Here is an 11745-nt window from a genome sequence, read left to right as displayed (position 1 = left end):
AACCGCACCCTCCACAACAAGGACCCTCTCGTGGCATGATCCTCTCTAAACTTTAGAGGGGATCATGCCACGAGAGGGATGGAGCGTGACGGCGGTGACCGGATGCAGGGACGTGATTGGATGTGGGATATAGGACATACGACTTACCCAACGAGGGGCCCGTTTTTCGCGTGCAACGAGCCGCATGCGTCTGGTGACTACAGCGGCTCCACTATTCTCTGTGCAAAGTGCCCAATCAAATTCCCCGGATCAACATTCCTGCAACGCCATTGGCCCTCCACCCCTTCATACCGTCACGCCTTCGCGTCACCACTCCCCGCCTCCCCGAACCCTTCTTTCCCACCGGGCCCACCCCCTCACAATCTCCCCACAACGACACCACATCAAAACATCAACAAAAAAACGCCCCCATACTGTACACTCTTCTTTCCACACTGCTATCCTTCCCAGCCACAACTACCAGGTACCTTCCAACATCTCCCGTCTGTACTAACTCCCCGCTTCCTCTCCTCCTGGCCCTTCCCACCCCCTCCGTCGACACCCGCAGCGTCTCATCACCTACACAGCTCACACCGCACCCCCCGACACCCGCGATGGCGCTCGGCGCCAACTCCCTCCCCTCGCTTGTGCGCCGCCTCCAGTATGACGACATACGCGACCCCTTGCGTGAGTTTCACGCCCACCTCTCCCACATCCCCCGTATGACATGCACTGCCGTTCTCGACGGCCACTTGGGCTGTGTCAACCGCCTCGCCTACTCTCGCGACTTCAATTCCTTCGTCTCAGCCTCTGACGATTGCACTCTTCGTCTCTGGGACGTTGACACCCTCAAGCATCGCGCCCTCGTCGCCCCAGGCCATCTGCTCAACATCTTCGGCGTCGATTTCATGCCCGACACAAACGACTCCTACCTCGTCTCCGCTGGTCTGGACTCCCAAGTCCGCCACACCAATATCCACACCGGCGCTTCCACACTCTGGACATGTCACCAGAAGATGGTCAAAACCGTCGTCGCCGCCTCCGCAAACGTCTTCATCTCTGCCTCCAAGGACGGCACCGCCCGTCTTTTCGACGCTCGTATATCCTCGGGGCAGTCCAAATACCCGGCTTCGAATGTCCTCGTCCGCATTGCGGGGCCCACCGGCGGATTGCGTGGCCTGCACTCGGCAGTCCTCTCCCCCGTCTCGGATCACCATCTGCTCGTCGCTGCACATGAACCCTGTCTCCGCGTGTACGATTTGCGCAAGTGTGGCTCCTTTGTTTCGGATACCGCCGAGAAAAATGGCCATCTTCACCGCTCTTCTGTTGGTGATTGCTTGCGTCGCATCTGTCCGCCTCACATGCATGAATCCGCCCCGGAGCACTCCAACCCGGGGCAGCGGCCTCCGGGGCATAAGCGCACTTATGCCACGTTTGCAACTTACTCATCCGATGGCAGGCAGGTCGTCGCTTCATTCTTTGGCGATGCTGTTCACGTATTCGACTTGGCCCAAGACGATACCTCTGTTCCATGCCGCTCTCCATTCCTCACCCGCCCGCAGAAGCGCGCCGTTATCTTCAAATGGTTACAGCAGTCATCCACCACTATTGATTCGGACAAGGCTCTCAGCACAGCTAACAATGTGTTGCAAGTAGAACCGGACAATCTCCTCGCTCTCGTTTTACGCGCAGAGGCTTTTTTGCGGAGAAGGCGTTACGGAGACTTGCGCTCTAGTTTTGCTACATATTCTAGCATCCTCACGCTTCTTGAGCAGGATCATACAAGAATATCGCAACTTTGGGGATTCAACAAACCTGATGGGCCGCCCTGTATGCCTCCTGACTCAAGCCATTGCAAGGAGAGAGCAGACATCTGGATGCAAGTGTTTCAGTACAAAAAGGCCTACATTATGTTGAGAATGCTTCCGGGCCGAAGAGTCGCTATCTTTGATCGGCATCTCAGCAAGAGCATTTTCAAGACGAGGCTCGAGCAATTAAATGTGCTCATTTCCCAGATTGAGGATTATCGAAAAGAAGCAGGACTGTTTCCAAAACTGAAAAGAGTTGTCTATAAACGGGCGCTGGGGGACTTGTACGAGTGCTCACAGCTCTATCAGACACGGGCAAGCGCAGCACGAGGAGTGACTTTACAGAGAATCTTTGACAGCTTCTTCGAAGGAAGTCGAACAATTCGGAAGGATTTTGAAACCTACGTGTTTGATGTTCTTCACCAGGACGACCACAACATTCATAGCGGAGACACATGGGAAGTGATTGAGCAGTGTAGCACAGGTTCAAACGATGAAGACGAAGTGGAGGATCAAGATAGGAATGAAATCCCAAAATTCTTGGATAACCTTCACCTGCTTAAAGAATTCTCGGAAGACCAGCAAATGGGGATATGGGGCCCACCGCCAGCTGCCCAAGACAAGTGGCGGAGCTTCCACGGGGCTATTAGCAGACAAACGGAAATAAAGGAAGCGAGGTTTTATGGCGCTAAGAATCAGGTGGTTGTTTCGGGATCAGACGACGGGCTAGTCTACATGTGGTCGGCTACAACCGGAGAGCTTCTCACAAGAATACCAGGCGATGATCAGATTGTCAACTGTGTTCTGCCTCATCCGACACGATCCATGATTCTCAACTCTGGCATCGACAGCACAATCAAAGTCATCTCACCGGAGTGGGAACTTAGGGCGTAACTCGCAGATGCTATTGACTAGAACGTGTTGGCTCAAGGCGAAAGACTGAAACCTTACATTTTTTTTCTTATGGTTCACGACCCTAGCTCCTCAAACGTAGAGGATATGACCCCTACACGAGAAGCGCCTTCCCACCATACAAGAAAGTAGGCTAGATGCAGAATAAAATGGAATGAACAAATCCGTATTTCCTCTCCCTCAATTTCAGTGCTGCCCGTGCTCATCAATGTCCGTAGAATGCTAGTGCGGGTACTGTGCCCAGTTCTTGGCAATATGTTCTTATCATTACCGAGTATAACCAGTATTTGGGCTTTAAATGTCCTTGGAAGGGGACCGACAAATAAGCTACCCATGATTTCTTCAATAGAAATGCCACTCATACTGGCAACTTCACAGCTCATGCGGCCTAATACACCACATAGTTGCGGTACAGTATGAGACAGGGAACTTGCTGTTTCGACCGATGCGAAATAGATGTACTTCCATTCAAGAAATGGCGATGGTGAACTCGGAGTTGTCCGAGTATGAATTCGCAAGTTTGATAGAGGAGAAAATTAAGTATACGTTTACAGCGGGCTTTTGCCCTAGCGGGCAGATACAGTCAATCACCAATCTTTTTGGACTTGACTTGATTCAAGAAAAGCCGAAGCGAATGACAATTGACATCACAAAGGCTTTTCTGTCACAGTTTGTCATCTGAGAGAAATTTGTAGAATGCATATTCAAGCTCCTCCATCTGCTCGGCGATATGCCTGATGATACAGAAAGTTGCGTACGGCGATAAACGCGTAGTTATTGTTCTGTTGTTCATACAGAACTGTCAGGGCGCAAATGGCCTTCCCATCGTTCACGACCACGAGTAGGTAGTTTCGTTGTACAATGCGATGTACATCCAGTTGCAACAGTGAGATGCCACGGCAGCAGGGGTACGTCACCTTTGCAAGCATCTCTGAAACACTTCTCGAACATCCTTTGATCATGCCGCTTTATCCTGCACCATGTAGCCGCTGCATTTCTTCTACTTTCTGAACTAGTTCGTCCACAGGGACGCTCACCATGGAGCTCACCTTGGACATTTGAGCCATACTCAAATCTAGAAACCTCTCTATTAGATCGCCATCTACAAAATTCTTGGCAGGGGCCGTGCTAGGAGGTGTTTCCTGTGTCATTGCTCTCCAATCGGCATGGCTTAAGCCGCCAACTCCAGGGATCAGTGTGGCCATTGCGTTTTGTAGTGCAAGGAAGAACTCATATATAGCGGGCTTAATGCAGGCAATGACACCAAGCGTTCCATCGGGTGTTCCAAATATTAGCGTCTTCGTTGCTGGTCCTTCATTGTCAGTCATCTGCATCACCAGTGAGCCGTGCTGAATGCTATTTACCCTGCTGCCCAAATGAAACTGGCCTATCCTTTCCAGACGACCACGCTCCGCGTCAGTAGCTGCATACGAGTTGCGTTGATACGTGAGCAGGTGCTTTCCGTGTTCCGCAACTACGTAGACGTCATCATCAAGCATTTCCAATGCCATTACCATTGTTGCACCATAGTCTCGTGCAACTTCTTCAAGTTGGTACGTCTCGCCCACTTTCTTGCATGTCAATACCATGATCGACTTGATTAAATCTCCAACCAGAATGAAGTCTCCCCTTCTTGCTAATTGGAGTCCTAGAATGTGCCCGTGATGCTTGTCTTCAATTTTTGTTGTTATGACCCCATCCTTTCCGGCTGAGACCGAAAACAACCGCACTTCAGGTCCAGTACCTGCCAAAAACATTCCGTCAAATGAACAAAAACAGTGCGTCGGACCTTTGGTTTGTAGTTCAGACACGAGGACCGGTTTACCGTCAAGTAGTCGGAATATCAGAATTCGGCCTTCGTCTGCATCTTCTTGTTCTGGCTTTTCAAACCCGGTGCCGACCACCAAAAACTGCTCGTCAGGGTTAATGTTATCATTCTTAAATGTAGTAGCGAGAATTGCAGAACCAATTTCCATCGGTTTCAGCCTGTACTTGTCAATGGTGTCGTATCTTGTGTCATCAATAGTCCGGACAAACTGTTCTAAAGTTTCATCTCCGTTTTCATCAATGTGAGTCGATTCAGTCAGCACCGCAAAAACTCTTGCGCTTTCCATGTGAGCGATCCGTCGTGGTTGCTCATGAAGGGGTACAGTTGAAATGTGTAGTTTTTGAATCTCATCGACTGCCCCAAGGTGCAAACAGTCTTCGGTTGCGATTGCTAGACAATCCGGAAACGCTGCTGTGTCAAATCCGCAAACACGCGTCACTTCTTGCAGGTTAACGTTTGAAATCAACAACTTGCCACCACCCGTAGCTGCGTACACCACTGTCGGGCGGTCGCAAGCGGCGAAGACATGATCCGAACCTCGGCTCTTGAAAATGCTAAGGTCGGCGGGTTGTGTACCGACGCTCAATTTTCTCCTTTCAGACACAACCGAAGGAGTGTTCATTGTGCTTTGAACGTCCGGATCCCCTGACGCCGCTGCGGCGGCGGCTGTCTCTGCATTTACAGAGTATGTGAGTAAGCAGCCATCGCCCAAGGCAACGAGCAAGTAGTGACGACCTTCCATGGAACACAGTAAGACACAGCGCGCAATGACATCTCCACCGAGTTCGACGGTATGGATCGTCGCCAGCGATGGAAGAGCAACAAGCTTGACAACAGGGCATTCGTTCACTTCTGCCCATAACCCAACTGCTCCGACAAAGGCCATTTGTTGATCTTCTTTCTTCTCCGCGACGTCTGTCATTTTTGATGATACTTTGAGATAGTTGCAATTGACGCATGCAATTTCGTTTTCCATCTTCACGTGGGACACCTCGACAACGGTTTTCTTCTCTACATCGACCGCGAGGTAAATGAGATTCCCCCCAGTCGTCGCAAGCAGCAACTGCGTTGCGTTCCCAGACGCTATCGATACGCGCACATCAGTCGGGGGAAGCCAGGCCAGTGCAGGCTGTGGAGTCATAGTTTGACAGTCCGTGACGTGAACGCCATTCGCCGTAACCTGCACGAGAATATCACCCAACATATTTGCAGCGTGCAACGTCGGACTCGATTCGTCAAAACCCGGGAGCGATGCCGGAGCCATTTCATGTGCTCCAATCAACTCCAAAACCCTTGTTGCAGAGGTGAAGCTCTGAAGCAGGTATGAATGGTAGCGATCACCAAAATGCCGCCGAAGCGAGTACATGTCCTTGATTCCAGGGAGCTCGACAGAGGCTTGCTCCGAAATGCCAATTCCGTTGCGGATAATCCTCAGCGAGCCATCCTTAGCCAAGCCGGAGCATGTGACGACTTGGCCTTGCCCCTGACGCAAATACCCCATGCCCTTAACAATGCAGAAATCGACAACAGGTCCGAGGTGGGTGTACGACTGGACAACATCGACCAGAGATCCCATCTCTGAATTGCCAGGCCTACCCAGCCTGATTAGCTGTGAATCGCCACTCCTAGAGCCAATATATACAAATCCACTATCAAGGTAAGAAATAGAGCGGGCGGCGCTGGTCTCCCCGAGTACGTCGACTTTAAGCTGAAGAACGGCCGCACGCGAGGGGCCTTCGACAAGCATAAGCATCATGAGCTGCCCCTTGTGATCGCCGACCAGATACCGGGTCCCCTCGTCATCAATCTGGCCGACGGCGTTAATTATTGTAGCATCAATAGGCTGTTTGACTTCATCGCCTTCGGGGGACAGATAAATAATGGCGTCATCGCCAAACACAAGCACACCACCGTACGGCTGGGGGACGGCAACCATCTTCACGTAGGACAAGTCCAAATTAGTCTTTTCCGGTTCGCACAGGCGAATGTCCTGGTCATGTATACTAATCTCGTAGGTTCTGATCGCGTTGACCTTATCCCGGCCGAAAATGACAGCAATGGTGGGATGGGGGCGGCCGTGTAAGAAAACCATGTCCATGACCGAGGACTCGCGCATGCGAACATTAAACGCGGTGCGATCTGCGTCGCCAGAGGTGGGAATGATTTTGAGTAGATTTTGGCGCAGACACAGGGCGATGCAGCGGCCATTGGGGTCGACGATACCGATCTTCTCCTGGGCTTCCGTTACGGCATACTCATCGTGCATGTTTCCCGTGGAGACGACATGGCAGCGATTCTCTTCGAGGTTCCAGCGCAAGATGCAGAGCTTTTCCTTTTCGGTGAGGATGACGAGATGATGCTGGGTGTCGTGCGGCATGCGTATCAGCTTCATGACGGAGATAGTACCAAAGATGGGCAGCTCGACGGCGCATACTAATCCCTCGGGGGTGATGTTGTAGACCTGGATGTAATGGACCTTGGCGACGAGGAGGTTTCGGTGGTCGGGGCTGAGAAAGTTGCCGACGGCTGTGTGGGAGACGCCCGAATGCTTGTGGGCCGTGACGAGGTAATTGTACATAGTGTGGGGAGTTCAGGCCAAGAGAGGGTGGGAGCGGGTATGGAGGCACCTGAGTGCCGATGCAGGGACAATTAACTGTCGATGGGGGGGGGGGTGGGGAGCCAAGAGGAGTGAGTATTGGGATGCGCGATGGGGGCCGAGGTGTGCAGGGATGGCGTGAAAGGGATCAAGAAGGAAATTGGTTATGATTGTGGGAAAGTAGGAGAGAGCACTAAACGGAGGTGGGCGGGAGGGCAGTGGAGGCCCACAAGTGTACAGCGCATAGGATTTTGATCTAGGATGAATGGCCAATGGATGCTCACCAAATGGCGAGCGTACGGAGCGTGTTCTGATGGTTCCCAACACGTGGACACGTGCGGGAGTCAGCACTGTCAGCACGGGAGCACATCGCAATGACTCCATCGCAATGTCATGGCTTACAAACTGCTGTGTGCGACGCGACACGCGTGATACGAGTCGTGCAAGAAACACAGGCGCGTTGCCCGCAGCACGGCTTTCCCTTCACCTCCCTTACAGCCCTTCCGATGTCACAAGTGACGGCGCCCGAAAACAACCGCAAAACATCGCTAGATCGCGTGACCCGCGCAAAACTACTGTACTGCAGTGTACTGTACGCAACGCGCTCCCTTCACAGCTTGATGCAAAACTCAAAATCTTACTTCTTTTCCAGCATCTCCTCACGCCATTCGTCATGGGATTCGTCATTCCCCCCTCTCCACCATCCCCTCTTGCCCCACTCCCCACTCCAACCCGCCACGACACCCATTCCCCTTCCCCTTCCTCCGCCCCCCCTTCCTCCACCCCCCTCCCTCGCGCCCTCCGCGCCCTTTCCCTTCATTCCCCCTCCCCGCTCCCCCCCCGCTCCCCCCCCCCCTCCCCTCCTTCCTTCGCCCGCAACCATGGCAGAATCCCTCGATGCCGATTTCGAACGCTCTGAGCAACTCAGGCAGCACTGGGAGTCCCTCAAGAGCGAGATGGCCTCCCTCGACCCTGCCTTACCTGAGCATACCGCCCGTCGCAACATCCTTTCGCAACGCATGGCCCAGATCACAGACGAGTTGGCCAACGTCGTCTCACACACCCGTAACTTCCTCCCTTCTCCCTACACGGACACTAACCCTCAAACCTCCCCTCCCTCTAAGCCAAACGCGCAATCACCCCACCACCCGCACCCAGCCCCGCCTCCTCAGTACTCTGCCCGTCGCTTGCACGTCATAGAGCGCACCTACGATTCATCGGACGACGAGCACGACGACCCTTACTTGGACATACCACCCCACTCATCCGGTCAGGGGAGTCTCCTCGACGGCGAGGTACCCACCGTCGCCGCTGAGGATCTTGACGTCCCCGACGCCCCAGACATCAACGACTTTTCCCACCACTGCCGTACCAGCTCGGCCGAGCTTCGTCGCACTATGATGGCCGACGCCGCCACCTCGGCTGACACTGTCATCACCGTTGAAGGAAAGTCACCCACCCATCCGAGCCTGCGTGCCGGCTTGGGTGGCCTAGGTATTAAGCTCAAGGACAAGCTCAAGGACAAACCATGCAACAAGAACAATATTGAGGACGAAAGGGAGCAACTCACGCTAGAGCTCAGCAGGCTCGGAAGAGAGGTACGACGCCTCAAGAGAATCCCGCAACGCTCCAAGCACGATCAGAGAAAGCTCGACGACTTGCAGGTAAAGGCTGCGAAGATATCAGAAAAGCTCGGACACTCGCCCACGGACGAAACAGCTCCATCACCGGTAGAAGGTTATGTATCTGCGCCTGCTGTTTCACCTAACGCCGCCACAGCAGGCGGGCAGTGCAACCAACCGAAGGATGAGACGACGAAGGCGAAGAAAGGTGTCATTTTTGCACGTTCCTCGAAAGCGGAGAAAGAACGACGCAATCCAACGACGGCCACGGCAGGCGGTACCATTTCGCGCGACTGCGGCCTCACGGAGGAGGAGATGATCCTGGAAGCTGGGGAAGAATTTTCACCGTTGTCGCAAACGCTTGGCAGTCGGACGGCGACATGGAAACGAAAGAAGGGGTGGTTTGTGTTGGAAGCCGGCGTGGCTTCTATCAAGGCTCTTGGCGGGAAGGTACGCGCAGGCTTGGGAGGGACGGGGGAGTCAGGCGGGAAGACACCGGGCGGCAAGGATGCGGGGCCTTCACCAGGGGCCGGGGGCAAGGCGCCACCATTTTCTCCGAACAAAAGCCGCGGCGCCAAAGTGGATGGCGATGGCGGTGGAAACGTGTTTGCGGAGGCGACGACGCGGGTCAAGCAGCGGGGGGAAAAGCTGGGAAACGCAGCAGAGGGGTCGGAGCAGATGGCAAACGACGCGGGGGATATGCTGGCGGCTGTGCGCGCATTGCGGCAACGCAACAAGGGTGGGCGCTTTACGTGAAGCTGATGTTGCGGTGTGGAAGCAACGGTGGGGTTGGAGGGGAGGCGGAAGAGGGGGAGGGAGAAATGGTGGGATGCCTGGATTTATTTTTTCATTATTTTAAGCGATGTTTGGAGAGGCCCTTTTCCTTGTCCACCGTTCGACAAGATGTCTCCGCCGCTCACCCTCGGGCCGGGATCGTCACCAGGTATGCCCCCTGTGCCGACCCGGTTATGACGTACTTGTCCTCATCATCCTCGCAATTACCCACGTGATGTGTGCAAGCTAGATGGTTGGTTTTTGCACATGCGCGTTGCTGTGCCGCTCACCGCCCCAAGTGATCACACATGATCATCTGGCGTGTCCGGGATGCCAAGATGCATTTGAACGTTTCACGGTGTACAGTACGATCCGCGGCGCCACCCACGGAAAATGACATGTGCCGCCCGTCGTTCCGAGTCCGTTTTGCAAGCCACACGTCATGCGAATTGACGCCTTGCCGTCCGAGTGGAGCAATTTTTCCATTGCGTCGGAAGCAACCGCTGCCCACCTGTCGTCATGCACCCACCGTTTTGCCTCACCAATGCGTTTGGCCCCGCGTCAAGCATGGAGTAGGACGCGACTTGGCAACGCGATGACGTGCTTTTAGCCAAAGTGGAGCACGGAGCCACGATGTAGGCCAGCTGTAGATCCGATTAACTTTTTAAACAACCACGGAAACTGAACTCCCTGAGTCTTGCACTGACCAGAACAGTGTCCAAAAGCGCTGCTATACCAGCTCTACGGTCATTGCTACGACATGTTACAGTATATATCTGTAATATGTCGTGTCTGTATTACCAACTAAAAACTTTGCAAGGGCAAACTCCACACGACGCGGGCGACGAAAATACATACACTCACAAACTAGAGGGGGGGCGGGGGGAGGGGGGCGGGTGGCGGGTGACATAGGCAACCTAAACCCATCGCCACCACAATCCTTTGCACAACGATGGCGATGTCGACATGACATCAACAACAAAAAAAAAGAACGCACACCAAATTCTAGAAATCGCCACAACCTCATCCCCACACATCGACGCTCGTCGATGCCAGGATCTAACGATAACTTCTGTCTACGCGTTCCCTGGTCGGATACGGGTGAAATCTCCGCTCTGCTCTTGCGCTTGGCAAGCCCTGTGCATGTGCGCCGATCTCAAAACCCTCCGGCGTTGTCGACGACCCGTAATACGCGTTGTAAACACATTGCGCAAGGTCCGGGGTGTACGGTTGGGCCGGGGTGAAAAAGCCCATGCCGCTGTTCGATGGGGAGCGCAGTGATGAGCCCCCCGCGGGCACCGACGTGGACGTAGCGTTACTATTGGGGCTGCTCACAGGGAGTGACGGACCGGGTGCAGCGTTGAGGCTGGCGCGCTCCGCGGCAACGAGGGCGCTCCACGACGAGCCTGATGATGCGCCGGGAGCCGATGAGAAGAGGCTTGACCAGGGGCCGAAGCCCGGGAAGGGGCTTTGCGCAGCGGGAGTGGAATGCGAGGCGGACGGGGGTGACGGGATGGCGGGGACGGAGGCGGCGGAATTGGTTGCGGCAACGGCTGCGTACGGGGCGTGAGCGGTGACGGATTGAGTGTGGTGCTTTGCGACGGCGGCGGGGTGGTGTTGTTGTTGTTGCTGCTGATGGTGGTGCTGATGTTGCTGTTGGTGGGCCGCAGCGACGGCAGCGGCGGCGGCGGCCTCGCGTCCGCGGCGGGCTTCCAGAGCTTGCTTGGGCTCCGCGCGTTTGACCTCGACGTGCTTTGCCAGGATCTCATGCTGATCGAGATCGACGACGGTATCGACGGTGGCCTCGCTGGTGAAGGTAACGAAGCCGAAGCCGCGTGAGTTGCCAGTCTGGTGATCGTACATGACCTGGCATTCGGCAACGTCGCCGAAGCGCTTGAAGTGTGCGAGCAGCTCGGCCTCACGGCAGGTGGCCGGCAGGCCGCCGACGAAGACCTTCTTGGTGGCGCGCCAGGCGTTGGTGCGAAGGGCCGGGACGCACTCCGAGCGCGGGACGGCGATCTTGGCCTCGACTTGGCGGCCGTCCAGCTCGTGGAACTCGGTGGCCACGCGCTCCGCGACCAGCTGGTCGTCGTACGTGACAAAGCCGAAGCCGCGCGGATGGCCCGTGAGACGGTCGCGCATGATGACGCAGTCGGAGACAGGGCCGTAGCGGGCAAAGTAGGAACGCACAGAATCCTCCTCTGTCTCTCAGGAGAGGCCGCCCAC

General features: G+C 54.8%; 4 protein-coding genes; 2 read left to right on the top strand and 2 right to left on the bottom strand.

Moving 5' to 3' along the window:
- The first annotated feature begins 593 nt into the window (after positions 1-593).
- Positions 594-2883, top strand: CHC_T00002852001 (hypothetical protein). XM_005713952.1 is given in 2 exon segments: positions 594-2681; positions 2682-2883. The coding sequence occupies 1 exon segment, from the start codon at positions 594-596 to the stop codon at positions 2679-2681; it is 2088 nt and encodes a 695-aa protein (XP_005714009.1). The 3' UTR covers positions 2682-2883.
- A 343-nt stretch (positions 2884-3226) lies between these two features.
- CHC_T00002851001 (hypothetical protein) lies at positions 3227-7105 on the bottom strand. XM_005713951.1 is given in 2 exon segments: positions 3227-3667; positions 3668-7105. 1 exon segment carries the CDS (start codon positions 7103-7105, stop codon positions 3668-3670), a length of 3438 nt encoding a protein of 1145 aa, XP_005714008.1. The 3' UTR covers positions 3227-3667.
- A 2856-nt stretch (positions 7106-9961) lies between these two features.
- On the top strand, positions 9962-10202 carry CHC_T00002850001 (hypothetical protein). XM_005713950.1 is given in 2 exon segments: positions 9962-10129; positions 10130-10202. The coding sequence occupies 1 exon segment, from the start codon at positions 9962-9964 to the stop codon at positions 10127-10129; it is 168 nt and encodes a 55-aa protein (XP_005714007.1). The 3' UTR covers positions 10130-10202.
- A 376-nt stretch (positions 10203-10578) lies between these two features.
- CHC_T00010225001 (hnRNP-like protein, RNA recognition motif (RRM)-containing protein) lies at positions 10579-11728 on the bottom strand. XM_005713949.1 is given in 2 exon segments: positions 10579-11727; position 11728. A coding segment is annotated over 1 exon segment (1149 nt), but the record flags the coding sequence as incomplete, so codon positions are not given.
- Positions 11729-11745: the final 17 nt, after the last annotated feature.

This window comes from Chondrus crispus, genomic scaffold (assembly GCF_000350225.1).
Source record: "Chondrus crispus Stackhouse genomic scaffold, scaffold_159, whole genome shotgun sequence".
Lineage (NCBI taxonomy): Eukaryota > Rhodophyta > Florideophyceae > Gigartinales > Gigartinaceae > Chondrus > Chondrus crispus.
The sequence above is the reverse complement of the archived record's forward strand: the minus strand, read 5'-3'. Positions and strand labels throughout refer to the sequence as shown.

What these genes read in the sequence shown, in the direction of transcription:
- CHC_T00002851001 (XM_005713951.1), bottom strand. Translation starts at nt 7,105, where the DNA reads ATGTACAATTACCTCGTCACGGCCCACAAGCATTCGGGCGTCTCCCAC.
- CHC_T00002852001 (XM_005713952.1), top strand. Translation starts at nt 594, where the DNA reads ATGGCGCTCGGCGCCAACTCCCTCCCCTCGCTTGTGCGCCGCCTCCAG.
- CHC_T00002850001 (XM_005713950.1), top strand. Translation starts at nt 9,962, where the DNA reads ATGCGAATTGACGCCTTGCCGTCCGAGTGGAGCAATTTTTCCATTGCG.